The sequence below is a fragment of the Halichoeres trimaculatus genome, unplaced genomic scaffold (genome assembly GCF_033239565.1).
Source record: "Halichoeres trimaculatus isolate MK-OKI-2021-1 unplaced genomic scaffold, fHalTri1.1 fHalTri1_scaffold_11, whole genome shotgun sequence".
NCBI lineage: Eukaryota > Metazoa > Chordata > Actinopteri > Labriformes > Labridae > Halichoeres > Halichoeres trimaculatus.
Genome location: NW_027437189.1, coordinates 17,707,467 through 17,729,407, shown reverse-complemented (window position 1 = coordinate 17,729,407; position 21,941 = coordinate 17,707,467). Strand labels below are relative to the sequence as shown.

Sequence of the window (21,941 nt, the reverse complement as noted above, 5' to 3'; positions counted from 1 at the left end):
AAACATGCACATTTGATCTATTCTCATAAACAGAAGATTGGACATAACTTATTTAAAGAAACAAACAAAAAACTTGAACATACCTGAGTTTGGCCATATTTTAACTTTTCCTGTTCATCTTCTATTGGTTGGCGGCTGGAGCCTTCCCCAACTGTCTTACACCCTGGACTGCTCCCCAGCCAGTCACAGGACGGACACATAGAAACAGAAAAACTTTCATCTGCACACTCACACCTATGGGCAATTTAGAATCACCAGTTAACCCGATGAGCATGTTTTTGGACTTTAAGAGGAACATACAAACTCCACACAAAAAGGCCCACCTTGCCTGAAATGAGATTTGAACTGAACTTTCTTGCTGCATATGGCAGCAGAGCCAACCAGTGCACGAGTACATTCTGAATCATAAACGTCTATCAGGACATACTTGAAAGCAGCTTTCTGTCTCTAATTGTTATTGTAGCTAAAAGACACAACAAGGATGATGCAGAGCGCCTTTCTCTCAGTTTTGGTGTATGCTGGACTAAGGAGCGAGTGACAGAAAACAAAGTATCCCCTTTACATAAAGGACCTTTCCCCTTTTATTCTTTAGATGAGGCCCTTTTCAGCTCCCACCTCCCCACACTGTTTTTCATTTATTTTTGAAATATTACCAATTATAATAAAACAATTCTTAGGAACAAAATGATTCCCCTTAAAATCTCCTTCCTACAAGTTTATTGAACTGTTTAATACAACACAATGGTACACGTACAATACAGCATATTGATGAGTCCATATATACAGAAATTTTGCACGGTGAATCTTCACATAATCAGGTTGACGCTACAGTATAGGCATACAGAAATACTAGTAAATAAAACAAACATTTCTCTAAACAAAGTTAGCATGTGCCTGTCTCTGCATTTACTATGTCATGGCACACTATTTTACTTACAAGATTAACAATATATAGCACATGTATTTAGATATGTGAAATCAGACAGTGGAACAGCAGGTGACAATATAGTACACATCCTCCTTCTGGAAATCTGATTACAATAAATACAAGATGGTAATTTGAGGGTTTGCTTGGACACATTCAGTAGGGTTTGACCAGTTGCAGCAGAGGGTTCTTTTCTTTTTGGTGTCATGACTTGAAATGACGTTATGTATTCTGTATAGAATGATGTAATTTCTGCATTATTAAATTTATCACACACTTCAGCTAAGCCTCAAAAACACACACGGACATGATTGTTCATCAGCCTTCACATGGTTGTTGTTTTTTTGTTATAACCATGAGGAAGACAGTGATGATGGCCTGTGGTGGTTGTGATTGTGAATGTGAAGCCCTGAGATGTTGTTAATGCCAGTAATAACAAGAGATAGAGCAGTACCATCGTGAAGAGACTTTATAGAAGCAAATAACTCATATTTTGAGGTGATTCAGTAAAATAACACTTTAAAGTCCAGTCATATGATGGAATTTAGTAAAACCTAACAGGATGTAATATTACTGAGTGTAAAATTAAATGTTCAATTATAATCAAACCATCAGTAGCGATGCTTGATTTGTGATCAAATATGTCTGATCGAAATGGTCTGTCCTGTCCTTCTGTATTTTCTATCAGTGACTCAGCATTGGTTTGACACATCAGTCTTCATCATTCATGAAAGGCACGCTGCTTTCCTCAATCCTGATTGGCTGATCAGGATTTTAAACAGAAGAATAACAGCATGACCTGACAACACATGTTGCATAACATGCTTCTGTCAAACGGTGTCAATGCCAAACTGGTGGCAGCTCAGCTGGGACAGACACTCGATCTATCACTCGACCTCAATGCATCTGTTATGAAGCATTAAAACACTAAACAACCTCCATGCAGTCACTAAAAAGTTCTGAGATGATATTTCATGACTATATCAAAAAGTAAGTTGTAATGCCAAAATAAAACAATTTATACTCATAAAGACAAAGGATACACATATCTTCAACTCAGTCTTTAAAGGTGCCAAAAGTAAATAAATCAAGTATCAAAAGATCAGAATCACTTTTAAATATTTATGCAATATGCCTCTGTTTTAAAAATCAGCCTTACACTGCATTGCCTACTCTGATCCTGTAATATGATGAAATAGGAATCTGTTTGAATATGTGTTTTGGGAGAGCGTAACTACTTCTCTGATAAGAGCATTAGAAACTACTTACAGCTAATATTGTACTAAAGCTGAGACTCTAGAAACTCTACAATCAGCTCTTATTTACTGTAATAGGTGTGTAATGAGTAGCTCTAGAGGTAGTAAATACAAATGTATGGACAAGACAGTGTGTTAGTTTGGTTAAGAGAAAGCAACTCTTGTAAAAGCTTGTTATAAAGACACACAAGGTGAAGGTGCAATGCAGGGAGGATGCCATGTCATATGGATTTGGTCAACAGTAGCTGAATGATGTACGCGGCATCACACAGCTTCAGCATCACAGTATCAAAGCACTTACAAAAGGTTTCCTCTATTCACACTGTAATTCTAATGTGGATTTCTCTCATGCACGTCACACCTGGTTTTCTTCAACATTAAATTAAAACTACCTACTTCGTAGATGCACCAGCCCAATCTTTTATTTAAATATAGGATCTAAAGTATTCTTCCAGGATGAGGATGAAAGGGGAACCAGCTTTCTCTTCCCTTCGCTCTCTCTCTTTAACATCTGCCAAAGTCGATCAGACTGTTCACACGCAGCATACCAGCTCCTGACCGGAATCAGGACACATGCACAGATTTGAAAGCTAACCTGCTGAGCAACATGCATGCAGGGTGTGGGTCTTCTGTTACAAGCTTGCGTTACACGTTATACTCTTATTTACGACAGGGAAAAAGGTCATGTCTGCCAACAGTATGTCATCCACATGATGTCTGTACAAAGATGTGTGCAGGGGACGTTGGAGGCTGTGCATTCACACAAACAGTTGATGGTCAATAACCTCTACTGGAGTATACAGCAATAACATTATTTACAACATGTGTGTACTAAGTAGCCAGGGATGGAGTCAGTCCCTTTTTAGTTCAACCATTGTTGGAAGAAATTACCATTAATTTTATCAAGAAACAAATTAAGTGGCTGAGTGACCACTGAGTAAGTATTCTGTATTCAGAGAAAAGAAAATGTAAAGTTTCCTTCCTGCACTGGCTAAACTGAAAGTGACTGCACCTCAAACCTGAGGGTGACGGCAGTCAACACCCGATAAGAGAGGGTCTCATCTAGTTAGGAGACTACAGGGGCTACAGATGTTTTTCATCATCTTCATGAGATGCAGTGTACAGGCTGAGGGACAGGCTGCATGCATATGGGAGGGGAGGGTCCTTGGGTCCTTGGGTGGTACAGTGTTTGGTCATCACCTGGAAAGATAAGATAAAAGAAAGCATTTATTATTAGAGTGAGAAATCAATCGAAAAGGCAGCCACAGTTTCCAGTCATGCAGGGGTCTTCTTAATCTCTGCTAAATATAAATAAAACCCATCCCACAGGGAAGAAGAAGTCTTCCATTGAAATCCTGTGTCACCACTTCTGTTCTGATATCTTAAAACTTTGATTATTGTCTTAGCTCACGTCTTAGCATTAAATCTTCTGGATTTGAAATGAAAGTTGAAAAATACAACAATAAAATACAGAATGGCAAATCCATCAGTTGGGTAAACATTGATACTGATTTTAAAGAATGTTTGTGTTAGTGTTTGTGTTAGTGTTTGTGTGTGTGTGTGTGTGTGTGTGTGTGTTGTATCTGAGTTCATTGTAAATTACCAGGGCATTAACTTGCAGCAGTCTCCTGCTGAATGATGTAGTGCCTGTTGGAATCGTCGACCTCGCTGCCACAGTGAACATCACTTCTAGAAAATTGAACACACAGACAACACATTCAGTACTCGACTCAGTTCATCATAGTTTTTAACCACACACCACCTCCATGAGGCACTGAATCTTAAACAAGTTTCATAAAGTGTAGGAGCCATACTGAAGAACTTTTCTCTTCCCCACCTGTTGTCATTAATGTCTCTTGTTTCACTGATGCTGTTCCCTGTTGGAAAATAAAATACAGTGTTTTATGATCACATGTAACATCGATCTCATGGACAAAAGGTGAATCATTCATTCATTAATCTGATTCCACAACATGAGCTGCTGTTCACATTATTTGGATAAAGGTGCAAATGTGTTCTCTTGCACTTGCCATTGTCAATGTTGAGTGGATAGGACTCCAATATGTCTCCATTATATCTGCCTGCTCTGTAACCAAGTGCTGTGGAAACTCTGGAAAAAGACACAGAAACAAAAGGCACAATCAGAGAGAACACAGAGAACATATCCAAGGAAGAAGCCTGTTAGCTTCAGGTCATTTTAGGGACCTACAATTTTAAGATGTTTTATCATTTTTAGACCCATGTAGTCTCTACCTGATCTTAGAGAACAGCCAAATAGACAGACCTGACTTTAAAGCATGAAGTCTGTGACTGGAAAAGTTGACAGGATTAAACTCACGTATTGCTCTGGATAGAGTTTGGATTGCAGTTGACAGTTGCAGAGCTGGGCTGTGTTGCGCTGTTCTGGAAGAGGGCGTTGCTGTAGGTGTTGGCCTGTTCAGTAGCGCGAATGTAAGTGTAGAACGGGTTGGTGGGAGAGCACATAGGCATCTGCTTTGGTCTCACAGGCTTGGCTGTTGGGAGGGTAAAGTTATAAGATAAAGTATAAAAAACAAAAAAAAACCCTAATTCTCTGATACTGCAAACCAGGTAAGTGGTAAAAGAAATCTTAAAATGCAACACCTTCCACTTATCACAAAAACAAGTGCATAAAAAAATCAAAGTTTTTTTGTTGTAGAAAGATTGGCAGGGGTCGGAAGAGGAAGTAAGAAAGACATATAAGAATACAGGAGCATCTATATGAAGCTAAACCAAAAGCTCAATGATGCATTTAAGTCACTTTATTACAGTACCGATCTGCGCTGCATGGGGGCGCCTCATGGCGTTCTTTGCCCTCATGGCATCCTTGATACGGTCAACCTCCTGCTGGTAGCGCCGACGGTCCATCATAGCACCCTCCTTTGCGTCCCTCAGTGCAGTCTCCAAGGCCTTAACTCTCTCAGCAGTAGACCGAAGACGTTTCTCCAACTTTGGAAGCTCACAGCGCAGATCTGCATTGTCACGAACCAGCTGGGGGTGAACGGAGAGCGGGAAAGAAAACAGGTGAACAGAGGTTCAGATTTAGTGTCAGGTAGAAAAAGTAAAACACTTATAAGTAATGAAGTTTTTCAATTGTATTGATAGTTTTTCTGAGAGCTCAGACTTTCGTTCCAACATAAAAACATCCCAGACCTTGTTAACATCATTAGGTGGTAAAGGTACTCTTTTTGTCCAGAGAGTTTCTTACCTGTTTGTGAACCTTTGTAAGTTGGTCCAGGTTATTCTCAAGAAAGGAAATCTTCTGCTTCTGGGTGCAAGACCCCCCGCTATCATCAGGTTCCATTTCGGAACTCTGCCGAGATGATTACAGGAAAAGAAATTACAAAAGTTATTCTCATGACAAGGTTTTCAATCCCATCGTGAATTTATGAACTGGAGCTCTGGACAGTAACTGGCAGCACTTAAGGCCAAAACTTGGATTACATTTTAAACTTCCTCCTATCATGTAGCACCTCTGTAAGTGAGCGACAAAACAGTTTGTTGCGTTACATTAATAAAATCAAAAGTGGAGGTGTTGGCTGGGATATATGATTGTTGTTGCTTCTATTACTGTGGTTGTTCAAATAGTAGTCATGTTGTACATACAATCAATGCGTATTTAGTGGGATAACAAAAATGTAATGGTTGTTTTCTCTGTTATCTCAAAAAGAGGCTTACTTTTTTAACCCGCGACGTGAGGTCTTGAACGAACAGCTTGCGCAGGTTGTGGAGGGTCTGGAGTTCGCGGGCCTGAAAAACAGAAGGATGAAAACGAGGCTTAAGAGAAAAACTCCAAGAAGCCCCCAAACAACCAGCCATGGATGTCAAACTCACATCTCATGTCATCCAAATAAAAATGTCAAATGTAACGTATGAAGGGTTTTATTTAAGTCATTGGAGCAGACAGCAATGGATGGAGAAGAAACAGAGGGCACAGACGAAGAGAGGTTATTGTTTTTTTACTTACGACAGTCTCCTCCAGACCCTTCAAGTCCTGTTTGGTCTGCTCATGACGCTCATGCAGGAATCTGACATAAACAGCAAAACAGTCATTACAACTAAGACATTAGCTGTGTCCAAAATCATGTACTAAATTTTGACTCTGTATATAGTGTGTTGAATATAGTGAACTACACAGTGAGTCCAGCAGTGACTATGACCAATAAAATTACTGCTATCAAACATTTACAAACCTGTAGGTCAATGCCAGAGATGAATAATAAATACTGGCATAAATTTAAATATTTTCCCAATTTAACAGAATTAATAAATGTGACTAAGTCGTTATGAAAACACCATGAAATTACCACACAGACCTTTAAAGTTTGCACGTAATTCTTGCCTAACATGTTTAGATATCGACACATTAAAACCTGTGATTTAACCACTATGAGTCATCAAGTATGAGAAAGTGAATCTCCCCAACACTTACGAGAGCTCTTCCAGACGCTCGCTCTTGGTGCTGTCCTGAGTCTTCAGACGCTCAAAGTCAGCGCGGACCTGAGCCAGCTCCAGCTCCAACTTGGAGTTGCGACTAGAGATATAAGATAATCGAACATGTGAGCAGAAGGTAAAAAGAGTAAAGGGAAAGTTTAGATTTAATTGTTTTAAACCAAAAATGTGATTTCCCAGATAATAATTCTAGACTTTAATCTGAGAAGTTTAAAAAAAAATTATTTGATTTGTGCGATAATAAAAACATCATATAATGACTGAAAGTAAGCAATGATTACATCCACTGTTAATCTGTGTGACTAAAAATAAATGGTTAATATGGTCACAGACTCAGTGAGCTCATCGATGATCCTCTGCTTCTCGTTGATCTCATCCCGCAGGCGGGCCAGCTGCTGGTGATGGAGGCCACGGTGAGACTCTCCCTGCTGACGAATAGTTGACTGCACACAGAAGGAGCAAATTTGGAACATCAATTTAAAAACTGTCTGACAGGAGAGATTTGTTAATATAACTTCTTTTATTATACTCTCAAAGTATAATTTTCTTAAATGCCTGTTTCACATGTGTTTAAGTAAGCGCCTTTTTATTTTATGATGGGTAATGAAAAATTGCTTTTGGACATTTTTACCTTCACATTACTATCCTCAATCTCACCCTTCTCCCCTTCCTTCTCCTCAAGCAGAGAGTTATCTGGTAGAAGAGGAAAAAATGAGGAATAAGTCATTTCCCACTGATGCACAAATGAATTTTCTTTAGTTTTCTGATAACTCAAAGTAGCTTTACGTTACAAGTGATATTCATTCATTCATACCCTGGTCCTGCAGCCTGGCTAGCTCTTCGCTCAGGGAATCATGGCTCTCCTCCAGAAGCCTCTTCTTCTGCTCCACACTCTGCATGTACTCTGTCAGAGAGCGGATCTTGGCCTCATGCTGTGAAAAATAAAAATAGAAACACAGAAAATTAGTCAAAAAGAAAAAAGGCAAAGACAAAGTAGGACTGACCAATTTGTATCTCTTTTCTTCCTCTTTTCCCTGTTCTCCTCACCTGAGAGATGAGGAGCTGGCAGGAGGACAGCTCCCTCCCAGTCTCCTCCATCTTGCGGTGGCACTCGAGCTGCATGTTCTCCAGCTGGCGGCAGCGCTTCACCATGCTCTTCACCTCTGACTTGATCTTACTAATGTAGAGGCGAGCCACAGTGAACTCCTCCTCAATGGCACCGCTTATCTCCACTGGCTGAGGATTTCAGGGAAAAAAAATCAGATTGTTTCCTGTTTATCAGCTCCTCCACCAGACCCATGCAACAGAACAAGACATAAAGTAGCAAATGATCACTGATGCACTGCTGTGTTTCTCATTTTAGACCCAGATCTTACTCACCAGCTTGATCTCCCCGTTACCCACAATGGTGCTAAACTCGCTGAGGTCCCTCATCAGACCATTGAGGACGTCAGCTATGCGTTTTCTCTGCTGACCACTCACTTCCTGCATACGAGAAAGCTCCGCCTCCAGCTCCATCAGACTGGCCTGTTACAGGATAAAGAAAGAAGGAGAGAGTCAGATTAGAAAAGGACTCCAGTGACATCTTTTTATTCCTCAACAAATATAACTGAGCTGAGAGCCGGTTTGTCAGGGCAAGTTAGCTAACACTAATTTTAAAGTCACCTTGGTTACAGTAGTTGTCTGCCTACGTCCTGTGCTTGTCTAGTCCAACAAGCAAACTTAGTGAATTTCATATTTTATCCAGTTCTGATTCAAATGTACCATTTTCTGGGACAGTTGGTCAGCCAGCAGCTGATTCTGCAGGCCTTTCTCCTCCACCTCTTGGCTCTTCTGGTCATAGTTGATAGCCAGCTCCTCCAGAGCCTGCAGCACCTCCTTCACCTCAGCCTTGGCACAGTCGCTCTCCACCTGCAGCCTGCCGAGTTCAGCCTGGACCTTGTCACCATCTCCCTTAGATGAGGCCAGGAGCTGGAGGATAAGAGGGACAGAAAAAAAGAAAGATAAGCAAAGGAAACATCTCCACAAATATTTTTTAATGAGGGCTGCAAGAGAATGCAAGCTTAGCTTAAGTTTAAGTTAGTGTAATTATCCGCAGTTGTGTTGTGCAAACAGTGTGTAATCATTTGAGTATGATTGTGTGTACTGACCTCATCCTGATCCAGCATCTGCTGCTTCAGCTTCTCCACCAGCTGGCACTGAAGGTTGATCTCATCATCCTGCAAAACCATCTTAGATGTTAGCCTCAGTGCCACCTAGTTTCAGTCTCACATGTGCTCAATGTGACACAATCTTCTGTGCTTAAGGTCGCTTTTATTCATTCATCGAGTGAACTGAAAAAAAAAAACTACCTAACTGTCCCCCAGGGTTTGCTGAATACCCCCCTGCCCTCATACACACACTTGTATTCACAACACCAATTAAACAATAGGTTCAGACAATAATCAAAATTAGTAATTCTTTTGTACCTTGTCATCCAGCTGTTTGTACAGTTTGCGAATCTCCTCCTCATACTTCTGCCTCTCCTCCTCAGAGATGCGGACCACAATGGAGGAGTTATCATTGTCCAGAATGGGGCGCTCTTCGATGGACTCCATACGGTTCACCACATCAGATGTGGTCCGCTCTGTCTCAGGCACATCCTCTCCTGTTGAGAGGAATGAAGGCAGAAATAAGTATTTTAATTTTGTTGATAATACTGGCAGGAAGTTGACGGATTCGACTCACCATTTCTCCAGCGGTTTAGTTCAGCCTCCAGCTTCTGGATGGTTTCCTTCATTGTCTTGTTCTTCTCCTTCTCCTTCTCATACTTCCTCTTCCACTGCTCTGCTGTCAGCTCCAGGTTGATGGAGGCGGTGTTCCTGATGGTCTTGGCACTTTGATAATAAAACACAACACAATGAAACAGAAATCTGACTTTTTTTGTGACTATGAAAAGACTGATGAATCAATTTGTTTTTCTCATTAATATAATGGGAACTAATATTCATTTCCCAGGATTCATCGACTTTGTACACAGATCAAACTACCGTTGTCCAAACATCAGAGTTGACTTGGTTTCAGCATCGTTGTAGCTGGAGGGTGAGCAGCAGATAAACATGGTGGTGCGACAGTTTCCACCCAGTGAGTCCTGCAGAATGCGAGTCATTTTGCTGTCACGGTAGGGAACGTGACTTTTCTGTAGGAGGGAGGAGAAAAGAGAGAGAAACATTAGAAAGAGACCAACAGATGAGAGACGACAGGAAAGGGAGGCAGATGTTGAAAAGACAAAGAAAGGAGGACAAATGAAAGGAAGAGATGTAGAAACATGAAAGAACATGAAAAGTTAGAGTTCTTACTCTAATCCAGGGGTGGGCAAACTTTTTGATTCGTGGGCCACAATGGGTTCTAATAATTGACAAAGGGGCCAGACCAGGAGCAGATGGATGGAGTGCTTTGGTAACTATCAGGGTATCATTAATTCATTCCATATCCGTTTTAGAATCCAAAATCGGAAAACGGATGATGACTTGTTATACAATTTTTCATTTTCAAATCAAAAATCAAAAAACAAATAATGATCTATTTTTCACTGTTTTGATATTGTTTTGAAATTATAATTAGAATATGAGAGAATGGAATTATAATGGGATTTTTTTTATCTGTGTACGGTTCGTTCTTTCGTTATTCTGTTTTTAAAACAAAACACAAAAAAAAAAAAAAAAACGAAAAAAATGGACTTGTTTTTTTGTTTTTCTGTTTTAAAACCAAAACCGAATTACAGAAAAACAGAAACATGTTTTTTCTGTCCTGGTTTTAAAAATGACAAAACAAAAAATAAGAAAAGATTGTGTCAAAACTGTTTGTGTGATATTTTGATTTTAAATGTGAACGTCTCTATATAAAAATTTGACAAATGACTCACATTTAAGGTTTATACAGACATGTTCCTGAGCTTTTTTTTTTTTTTAGGAGTAACAGATCGCTGACGATCCACTCCATCTTGTACGCGCGCTTATGCACACTTCCATGTGTTTCAATGAGTTTTGTTTTGTCCACTTTCCTTTTAAGTCCGTTCATCCTTACAGTAGGGCTAATGGGTCAGAGGGTAAAGTGCAAACGTGGAGTAATAGGCCTACGCTTCACCTCAACAAAGCCAATGTCTCTACAGTGCGGCATCTAGTGGGTTTATTCATTTAATTTTTTCAAGTTCGGCGGGCCGGATTAAAACGTTTAACGGGCCGCATGTGGCCCCCGGGCCGTAGTTTGCCCATGCCTGGTCTAACCTCTTAGCTGAATACCCAAGAAATTACTATTCAGAGGTTTGTTGTATTCAGCTGTGCTATTTTGTATAGCTTGATTTCATTTTTTGGAACTTACATCCTGATAAATTTTAAAAATGAGAAAGTAAGAGGTAAGTTGGTTCCTACACATTAAGTTAATGAAATTGAAAAACACACTGAGCCTAAAATCAACATCCTTTTACACCATAGTCATCTTTGCAAACCATAATAAAAAAAATCCAACTATTTTAACTGTCTATTTAACTGTTAACAGTTCATGAACACACTTCAGTCAGACAACTCACATTTGAATTATTTATTTAGCAGCAAATAGATTTCTATGGTTGGCGCCTGGGCTCCAGCCTCATCACTCCTTGGAGATAAGTTTACATTGCAACATTGAGGAGTGATGAGCAAAACATACAGAACATAACCCCCCCTGAGCCTGCTGTTGGTTGCTGGGGTGGCGAGGGATGGAAGAGTATGTGGCAACACGAACGCAGGGCATCAGAGGCATTGACAGGCAGAGGGACAGATGGGAGATTTCCAGTTTTAATAGAACGCCAAATAGAGAGGCAAGAATGCAGTTGGGAGATGGTTATGATGAGTGGGAAATGTGATCTGTGCACAGCAGCGCAGCTTGAGTTTTCTGCCTGAATTAGCTTGCAGGCTTTGCCCCATTCACTGATGCTCATGTACTAATTATTAAAATAGATGGAAAAAAAATAAGAGGGACTCACCGTGCCTTCAGCCAAGGCAGAGATGACATTTCCAAGAGCAGAGAGAGACTTGTTGATGTTTTTAGCCTCATCCAGGACAGCTCCTGCAGCACCAGTCTTACTAACCTGGAATCAAGAAGATAAAGAGTAAATTAAGCCAGAAAAAAGTGAAAATCACTCAAGAATGATCTCCTTGAAGTGGCTGAATGACAAAGTTGGGGATTTGTTGAATAACCCCTTGTCCCTGAAGAATCTCTCACCTTCTCACTGCCAGCCAGATCCACCAGGTACAGTTTCCCACACAGTTTCTGCTCAGTCTCCACATGCTCCTGCTTGATGTTGATCAGGAAGATGCTGTGGCTGCGAGAACTGTGCTCATTCATGTCTGTGTAAAGACAGAGGCAATAGGCGATGAGAGGCTAAGAGATTTTATTCAGATTGTTTAAAAAGGCAAAATAATTCTTGTCAAACTAGCGCCTTTAAGAAACAGTCACATAAAGAAAAAAACAGTATTTTCATCCACTTATTCTTGAAGAAGTTTACTGTTTTAATCATTTTCACCTTAAATAATCAGAATGAAGGTGGATAGTTGTAGAGATACAAAAACCAAAACATGTCTCTTTCATTGTCCTCTAGATCATGTCACCAAAATGTAGTAAAAAACAACAAACCAAAACCGAAGTTGAACTAAATATCTCTGAATCTAAACATGTAACATTCTTTTTTTGTCAACCAGAACAAGGGTTTACAGCAACAGAACAGCACCGTAGTTTTACAGAGTGTGGATAACAAATGGCATTGATCTAAATGCCCCCTTCACTGCACCTCCCCGCAAACAAAAAGTTCAGGTTTCTCTGCAGATGATATCTCAGGGCATCAGCTAAATGTCTGTGGGATGTCGCTCCATTAGTCCTCTATTGGCACACCTCTCTGCAGCACAGTGAGTCAGCAGGCGTCAGACAGGAAGCAGAGAAGACAGTGCTGCTTGGAAGCACAACATATACAAAATCTGATCCACTGCTGCGAACATTATTTTAGTTTATGAGTTTTAATTGTTATGGGGTTCTATCACCATAAGAACATCCACTTTTTTCCTTCACCAGTAATTACGAAAGAAAATGTCTAGATCTATTTGGTGAGTCATAAAAACAAGACACAGAAAATGAAGTTACCACACAATAGGAGATCTCCTACCAGCGAAAAAACAACAGGAAAAACCTAGCTAGCAGGGTATGTTTGCATTAATTCTTATGAAAAAGCTGTCACTGGCACAAAACACTAACAAGAAGTAACACTTTGTTGCTGGGTCAGTGCCTGAGTCTGCACAGGAAAACTGTGTAATCACACTACGCTTTAGACAAATATAGCTTTTTCTAGTTTATAACATTGATATTTCAGTAAGATGACATTAGGCCCAAAAAGATTATTTTCTTTTAAGGGTAGGGGGGCTTAAATCTGGCCCAATTGTTGAAAAACTTGCAATAAAATGCCCTCCTGACTGGCAAAACATACTAAACCGCCCCCTTGGGAGGTAAAAAGTGCCATCAAAAAGACGCAGAGCTTAGTGTCCTCTTAAAAATGTGCGGTATGTGCCTTTTTTCTTTTGGCCTTCGCCCTTTAAAAAGTCTGTGCACGCCACTGCTGCAATCATTCCTTAAACTCTCTTAATTGAATCAATCACACCACATAGTCATCGTCGTAGCTCAGATTTTCGTTTGTCAGGAAGCTGGGGTGAGTCAGTTTAAGGTGACACACTCAAGACTCGTTCTGGGAGAAAGGAGGATTAATGTAGTAACTATGTTTGTGAAGCTTCATCTTAAACGGTTATTTACAAAAATTCTGTTGACATAGAATAAAAGCAAATGAACAATACTGTATGACTCTAAAGTTAAGTGAACTTGAGTTTTGGTGTTAGTGGTGTTTTTTTTTTTACAATTATAAGTCATTTCAGGGCGGTACCAGCTAATGTTGTTTTCACATACTGAACATAAACACCAGGGGCACAAAGTAATTTATGAGTGAGAAAAGAGAATCCTGTGGGCTGAGATTTATTACCATGAAGCAGTTTTTTGTGCTTTTGTCCAGCACTGAGTCCTAACACTCATTTGTCCTTGCTCCTTTCATTTCAGAGAACCTCTGCTTGGTGAGTCAGCATGTGACAACTCATACAAGAACCGGGTAAATATACTGCTCTGGCTGGCTGCTTTTATTGCTTCTCAAGGAAGGGTGTTATTTTTCTTGTTTTTATTATGTACAAAACAAAATCTGGGATGTAAAAAAGTGAGGTGTGGTCATTATTAATCCAGATAAACTCTTCAAGTTACAAAATAAACCATAGAGGAGCATCTCCACTGATACTGGCACAGAAGAAAGAATGCTTTATTTAAGATTATTATTTAAGATATTTTGTAATATCCCTTTGATCATGTAGTAGTAAGTTTTAAATTGGCACTCAAGCATTACTCTGTCCTGTCAACCTGCAGTATTAGTCAGATATTACAGCTGGACTACAAAGAAATTAGTCAGCAGCATGAAGTTGGAGCCACAGATCAGAGAGCTTTTATTTCTTATGCTCTGAAGGTCTTGAGCCAATCAAAAGTGAAGTAATGAATACCGCAGCAAACTGCAGAGTGTAACTGGCTTATTAAATGAGCACGGAGCAGGAGCTGATTTGATTTGTTTGTCTCAGACAGACTGAACAGCTGAGGGCAGTAAACTCCTCTGACAGGCTCTTTTTTAAATTTTATGAGACTGAAAGACGTTCTAAATTATGGTGGGCTGTGACAGGAATATTACATAACCCGGCTAAATGACTGCCTTTATCAACTCAGCTGTCAGTTTGTGCATCACTAATAAGTTACCCACACTTCAACTGCCACTGTAGAGAAACAAGATCTTGTGCAAAGAAAAAAACATGAGAATTGTTTTATTTTAAATATTATAAATGTGATGTTTATGTGTTCATCTTGTAGTTATGAAAATTATTAAATCTTGCTTTGGAAAAAAGTGTCTGCTAAAGAAAATTGTAGAATTGTGAAAAATTTTGAAGAAGACTCACTTGTGACAGCAACATGGCGATTAGATTTGCCCTCATCGATCACATCCATCACCTCCTCAGGGCTGGAGACAAAACGCTCAGTGCATCCCTGAATCATGAGAGGGAGGATAAAACACATAAAACAGAGAAATATAGTTGAAAAACAACATAATATCAAGGATCTGATAAAACAAACTTACTGAATTTCACTTCATACAAAGACATCTACAACACAGAGAAAAGATGTACAAACCTTGACATATGGCACCCTATTCTTATCCTCATGGACGGACAGATTGGTCTTTGTCACTGAAAAAAAAGGGGAAGTCATGGAGCAGTAATATTGTTTTTTTTAACTACACATGAAATAAGCAACACTGGTAATTCATTAGAAGTTCATCAGCACTCACCATCCAGGAGATCACGGATTTTATCCATGTAGATTTCAAAGTAGGAGACCTGTTGATGTCCAAAAGACCATGCAACATGTTATAAAACGCACAAGGTTTTCATTTTTTACCATCCAAACATAAACCAAATGTATTTAAGATAACATTTGTAACACAGTACAAGCCATCTATTCACAGATCTCATGCAGCACGCTACCTTGATGTGGAACTCCAGGTTTTCATCCATAGCAAAGATGTGGTTGAAAATATCTTCAGCGATGCGAGGGATGATACCCATCTGGTGAGGATCATGCAGCTTGCCCTGAAACAAGAAGTCAAAGTTAAAGAATCACAAGGAAAGCTGTGGTGACCAAGGGTGATAGATTAAAGGAGACCTGTGCCGTTGCTTCTTTCAGCTGGAATAAAAGAGTTGGCAGAAAAAAGGGAAAATAATTTTCCTACAGAGCAACAAAGAGTTAAGAAAAAAAAGACACTAATTTTGGTCTGTTGTCCAAAGCTTGAATATAATGTTAAAAGTATATACAGATTTTATATTACCACATTTCAGTATTCAACTCTCCACTTTACTTATTTGAGTATTCACTATAATAATTGGATTTAAGATTGGGATATTGATCTAAAAAATACAGAGCTGCACTTCCTGGATAACATATGGGCTTAAAATCTATATACAAAAACAAAAGCTAAAAGCTAAAAATGTCAGAAATCCTAATAAAGGCATCAATTATGTACCGTTAATAATAGACTAAGCTTATTTACATATTATTAAAAGAAATACTTTTGTCTCCATTTCCAAATGTCTGTCCTGGGTAACACGGTCATAGGCCCTGGTCAAGCAAATTTATGACCAAAATGTTGCAGTATTAAAATTCAGAATTAACGTTTATGTAAAGGAATAACTATTTTTATTGCTGAGAAAACTGTACCTCCATGGTGTGAGTCTTCCCGGAGGAGGTTTGTCCATATGCGAAGATAGTACCATTGTATCCGTACAAGACATCTGACAAAAAAAACAAAAAAACACATAAGACAAAAGCAAATGCATTTCAAAAATCCTCCATACAGTGATGCATCCTTTCACTCACCCTTAACAATCTGCTTGGCGCAGGTGTTGTACACCTGCTCCTGGGTGGTGTTGACTGGAAACACTCTGTCGAAGGAGTAGGACTTCCCCTGCAAAGGTCATGAAAAGAGTAAGGAGCAGTAAGTCAGGAGTCCAGGCTTTTGCAACCGATGTGCCTTTCTACCAGCTCACAGGAAATGCGATCTAACAATCACCATTCAAATGTCAGAAACACACAAAATAATGGCAGACACAAAGACATGAGTAGCTGTGAGTATGCAAAAACTTTAAATCATCACTATAAATTATTTATACAGTGTTCCTGGAAAATAGCTTCACTTTTTCCACACATTTTATGTTACAGCTTCATTCCAAAATGGAATAAATTCATTTTTTCCTCAAAATTCTAAACACAGAACCCCATAATGACAATATAAAAAAAGATTTTTTTTTTTTTTGCAAATTTATTGAAAATAAAGAACTCAGACATGGGGCCTATAAATATTCTTAGGTTTTGCTCAATACTTTGTTAATGCACCTTTGGCAGCAATTACAGCCTCAAGTTGTTTTTTTTTTTTTTTTTTTAATATGACGCCACAAGCTTGGCACATCTATCTTTGGACAGTTTGGCCCATTCCTCTTTGCAGCACCTCTTAGCCTCCACCAGGTTAGATGGGGGCTTTGGTGCACAGCCATTTCCAGATCTCTCCAGAGATGTTCGATCAGATTCAAGTCTGGCTCTGGCTGGGCCACTCAAGGACATTTGCATTGACCCCAGTCTGGGGTTAAAATCTCTCTGGAGTAGGATCTCATCCAGGATGTCTTTGTACATTGCTGCGTTCATTTTCCCTCAGTCCTGACTGGTCTCCCAGTTCCTGTCGCTAAAAAACATCCCCACAGCATGACGCTGCCACCACCATGCTTCACTGTGGAGATGGTATTATCCAGGTGATGAGATTTCCTCCAAACATGACGCCTTGCATTTACACCAAAGAGTTTAATCTTTGTCTTATCAGAGCAGTGAATTCTGCTTCTCATGGTCTGACAGTTGCATTTGAGTGGCTTCTGTCTGGCCACTCTACCATAAAGGCCTGGTTGGTGGATTGCTGCAAAGATGGCTGTCCTTCTGGAAGGTTCTGCTCTGTCCTCAGAGAACCACTGGACAGAGTGGTCATCAGGTTCTTGGTCTCCCCCCTATCTAAAGTTCTTTCCCCCCGATCATTCAGTTAAGATGGGCAGCCAGCTTCAAGAAGAGTCCTAGTGGTTCTTAACTTCTTCCATCTATAGATGATGGAGGCCACTGTGCTCATGGGGACCTTCAAAGCAGTAAAAAAAATTATGTACCCTTTCCCAGATTTGTGCCCTGAGACAATCCTGTCTCTGAGGTGTACCGACACTCCCTTTGGCTTCACGCTTGGTTAGTGCTCTGACATGCACCGTCACCTGAAGGACCTGACACAGTGTGCCTTTCCAAATCATGTCCAATCAACTGAATTTACCACAGGTGGACTCCAATTAAGCTGTAGAAACATCTCAAGGATGATCAGTGGAAACAGGATGCACCTGAGCTCAATTTTAGCTTCATGGAAAAGGCTGTAAATTCTTATGCACGTATGACATCTTCATTTTTAATGAACTTTCAAAAATCTCAAAAGACTGTTTTTTCACATTGTCATTATTGGGTGTATTGTGTGGGTTCTTAAGGTGGAAATAAATGTATTACATTTGTGAATGAGACTGTAACATAACAAAATGTGGAGAAAGTGAAGCACTGTGAATACCAGATACACTGTAACTGCACATTTTTTATATGGTTAAAAATAAAGTCAGCTGTGCAGAGCTTTGCTCACCCAAATACTAACAAAAAATCTGTGTCATAGCATCTGTACAGTCAAGTTTCTCAAATTGATTTTAATTTATCTCTCTCTGCATCTCCCACTATCCCTCTCCTACCCCAATATAGTCGAGGAGAAGAGCCGTCTGAAATGAGTCTGGTTCTTCTTAAGATTTCTGCCTGTTAAAAGGGAGTTTTTCCTTGCTACAGTAACTTACTAAATGCTGCAAAGAGCTATACTCGATAAGGTAAGACTCCCTATCACGTCTTGATGTTGGGTCTCTGTAAACAATGTAAGCATCCTGAGATAACATTTGTTGTGATTTAGTGCCATATCAATAAAGATAGATTGATTTTATTGATCATGTAGAGTAACTTAATTTTGCCTAAAATACAAACTACCTCTTTGTGATAAACAAGTGACTCAGGCCTGAGAAGCCTAGATGCAAAAACAGGATACAATACTCCTACATGTCAGTGCCCCATTAGATAAAGAGGCTACCATGCAACACAATAATGTAGGCCAGGACACGAGCTGTATTAAATGTCATTAACAAATTGACTCAGCTGTAGGCTGCCTCTATGACAGAGAGATAAACAAAGAGACATCCAGTCACCAGACAAGAGAGGGAAAGAGAAGACAGGCAGAGGTACAAAAAATGAAAATAAAAACTGTGATTGCTGAGCAAAAAGAAAAAGTGCAAGCCCGAGAAGGAGGCCATGAAAATAGAGAAAGGGCTGAATGAAAAGAAAGACTGACAAGAAAGTAGAAAGATAAAAAAGAAAAATGGGGATGGAGTGAAGAAAAAGCAGGTCAGCTGGTGATGGAAATGAGCTCAGTGGATGCTTATTGATCTTCTCTGGAGGCAATTAGAGGGATCAGTTTCTGAATCGACTGTACCGAGTCATGCTGACTGGAAAGAGGAAGGTCAGGTCAAGATGCTTCCACTGCAGGAGAAAGTCTGAACGTAATTTTGACCTCAGCATACTGCATTCAGAAACCATAGCAACAACCAAAGCCCACAATATCCCTCCATAAAATGCTCTATGTAGCTCTCACGGTCTGATGTAATTAACATTTATCAGGCATGATATCAGAGTCCAAAAGAAAATCTCTGAAGAGGAGGACAGAGACAACAGCATGGCAAAAAAATGTAACTTTTTATTATATCAACAGCTTTTTTCTAAACTAATCTGCCTCATGGTGGTATACACCAAGCCTAAAATCTAGGGGGCTAGCAATCCATGCCTGGAAAATTCTGCTTCACGATGGGAGATGTAGACCTGCCAGCAGGCAACAATTAAATTAAACTAATCCACAAGCCTTGGGCATTTTATTTGGCTCAACAATATGGGTCTTTGATTGGATCGATTTTTTTAATTCATACTGAAAATGTAACATTGCAAGAAATGGGAATTAAAGCATCACATTTAAATTTGAAGATAGTCAACCAAAATCTGTTTTGGTTGTAAGAAAATTAGAAAAGTAACAATAATCTGCCATTAGATTATTCTAATCTGTTTCATATTTCATTTTGTTTCAAAAGGCATAAAGGTCAACTTGTTTAAAGTTTATTCGAGGAAATAAGGGGCGTGTTTCTTTACATACTACCCAATAAGGCACGATACTGCCCTTACCATTAAGAAGAACTGGTATTAAAAAAGGCTATTGCAATGCTTTTGTCCAAATAATGTCATAAAGTTTGTTTAAACCAGGGTTATCACAGAGTAGCCTGATGTATGGCGTAAACAAAGCAGCACCCCTGCTCATCTGCTCCAACATCTCCACAATGAAATATTAGATCATCCCCAGGCTTCACCTCTGCACCAGCATGTCTGCCTACTTTGATCAAAGACCTTTATTACACCATTTGAGACAGTTTTAAGGCTTACAGACGAATGAATGAATAGATAGATGGACCTATTAATGTGAGTGGAAAATAGCCTACTTGACATGTATTTATTAATTTATTTAATCAGTGGGTGTTAACAGTCAAGAATCAGGCCACTATAGGGCAAGAACTGACTGACAAGAGCTGCCCATGAAAAATACAGTACAACAATATAATGTTATGAAAGCATGTGCCTCAAAAGTATTTTTAATGATAGAAATGTAAATGACTGTTTCATCAGTAAACCACTCACCACTGAGCTAAGATGATCGTGCAGTTTGCGCATTTCAGCATCAGGCCTTCATATTATTGACGTGGCCTTTTCTATACAAAAAGGTTCCGGGGAGAAGGTGTGGTGGTTCCCTGTGAGCTGGGAACCGATTATTATGATTTCACTCCCAACCCAAACAGACGGCTAGAGCTGATGATTTATTGATGAAAGGCCTTCATGTGGCCAACAACAAAGCGATTCCCTTTACTCACCCCAACGACAACAGTGTCATCTCCTTGGAATTTAGGGATAAACTGGTCTCCGCGTATAATCTCCGACTGGTTTAGGGGGCGAAAGCGACACAGCACTTTTATGTTACACTCCGCTGGGACATCGGCCATGGCGCAGATTCAATGAGGAGGAAGGATGCTGAGAGCGAAGATGCTGAAGCTGAAGACCTGTCGCTAAGAGGGGCCTGTTCTGGCTGTAAAAACAAGCGATGAGGGATTCGTAGATGCTTCGTCCTTCGTCGTCGAAGCTTACGAGGATGGCTGATAACGGTCGGCGGTTTTACCCTTACAGGATGAAAGACTGAGAAAGACTAGTTTATTTATGCGCAGCTGAACGGTGCTCCTTGTCGCAGTGAGGCGGACTAAATTAGATGTAAAACCGCAAATGAAATCCCCTACATCATCAACATAGCAGACGTTACTACCGCGTGATACCTCGTGTCGCGTTATTTGACGTTGTCCCCCTCTTTTCTGTGTGATATTGTGTTGTTTTTCGGTTGCGGCGGTTTATATGCGTTGGCCCGGCTGAAGGTGAGATGCTGCTAGAAGGGCAGTGAGGTAAAACTGCTGTTGATGGCCAACTCTGGTCGCTACACCTCCCCCTATCGGTAGAGACAGGAAGGGCGTGGTCTGCATCCATCCCTTTAAAGTGGTACCTACTGCTCCAACGACAGTTCAGCATCCCTTCAGACAAGCGGAAACCAGTGCCCAAAGCTGCAGCGTCATATCCGAACAGAAAACATAAGGGTTGACATCAGCACCTTTTATAAAGCAACCGAAGGGCAGCTGATTCAGATAATAATCATCACAAGCATACTCTAACCCTCCACAGTGACACAAGAAACCACCCTGAGATTGCAGTGCAGGTTAGAGATTAATGATGACTTTAGGCCTTTCCATGTTTGTGTGATACACGGAGCAAAACATTGGGATTTAAATGTCTCAGTATTAAGTCAAAAGTGAAGGATACAATCATGACAGTTTACAAAGCACATGTATGATGCTTTTAGAGATAATATTTACAGGTCATAAGGAATCCAATAAATTTGTGAAGCCCATGACACCACATATTATGGAAAAATAAAAGAGATAGAATTCTGCTTAAAACACATTTAACAGTGAAAGTAATTTGATTAAAAAAGCCCCTGACGCTTAAAATTCATTATGGAAAATTATATCTGAAAAGACCAGTGTCACCAGTTGTCCCTGAATCTTCATTTCCGTAGGCTGATAGAGAAAGTGATATTTTCTTTCAACATTAACACCTTTACTTAAGTACATCTGTTTTTTTGAATGATAAATTACATGATGATGATCTCACCATCCTTTTCAGAATAGAAATCAACACAAGGATACATTTTCTGTAAATAGTTTAATATTAAATAAAAAAAAGACTCCCATATAAAAAGAAAGCTACAGTCCACAATTTAATTGTCTTCTTGAACATAAGTATTGAAAGCAAGGGGTAGGATGAGAAAAATACTTAATTACAATTCCCAGAAAAAAATCACAATTCATTGTTTTCTCTTGGCTCTTTCTCTAACAATATAAAATCAAAATAAAACACATTAA

The 21,941-nt window shown here is 39.7% G+C and overlaps 1 protein-coding gene across 1 annotated transcript; it reads right to left on the bottom strand.

Moving 5' to 3' along the window:
* Positions 1 to 700: 700 nt before the first annotated feature.
* On the bottom strand, positions 701 to 20,961 carry kif5aa (kinesin family member 5A, a). Its single transcript, XM_074681392.1, has 29 exons — positions 20,352 to 20,961; positions 16,165 to 16,252; positions 16,006 to 16,079; positions 15,276 to 15,380; positions 15,080 to 15,128; positions 14,923 to 14,978; positions 14,691 to 14,778; positions 11,893 to 12,017; positions 11,654 to 11,758; positions 9,681 to 9,829; positions 9,379 to 9,527; positions 9,120 to 9,298; positions 8,802 to 8,870; positions 8,416 to 8,622; positions 8,032 to 8,178; positions 7,699 to 7,887; positions 7,466 to 7,583; positions 7,283 to 7,344; positions 6,985 to 7,094; positions 6,632 to 6,733; positions 6,167 to 6,227; positions 5,878 to 5,949; positions 5,408 to 5,512; positions 4,974 to 5,190; positions 4,520 to 4,694; positions 4,212 to 4,291; positions 4,019 to 4,058; positions 3,785 to 3,870; positions 701 to 3,381 (listed from the first exon to the last, which is right to left on the bottom strand). The coding sequence occupies exons 1-28, from the start codon at positions 20,478 to 20,480 to the stop codon at positions 3,792 to 3,794; spliced, it is 3,129 nt and encodes a 1,042-aa protein (XP_074537493.1). The 5' UTR covers positions 20,481 to 20,961; the 3' UTR covers positions 701 to 3,381; positions 3,785 to 3,791.
* Between the last annotated feature and the right edge of the window lie 980 nt (positions 20,962 to 21,941).

What these genes read in the sequence shown, in the direction of transcription:
- kif5aa (XM_074681392.1), bottom strand. Translation starts at nt 20,480, where the DNA reads ATGGCCGATGTCCCAGCGGAGTGTAACATAAAAGTGCTGTGTCGCTTT. An exon ending in ACCTGGAGTTCCACATCAAG is followed by an intron (nt 15,129 to 15,275) that starts GTAGCGTGCTGC and finishes GGACATCAACAG; the next exon opens with GTCTCCTACTTTGAAATCTA. An exon ending in AATCCGTGATCTCCTGGATG is followed by an intron (nt 14,979 to 15,079) that starts GTGAGTGCTGAT and finishes CTTTTTTTTCAG; the next exon opens with TGACAAAGACCAATCTGTCC.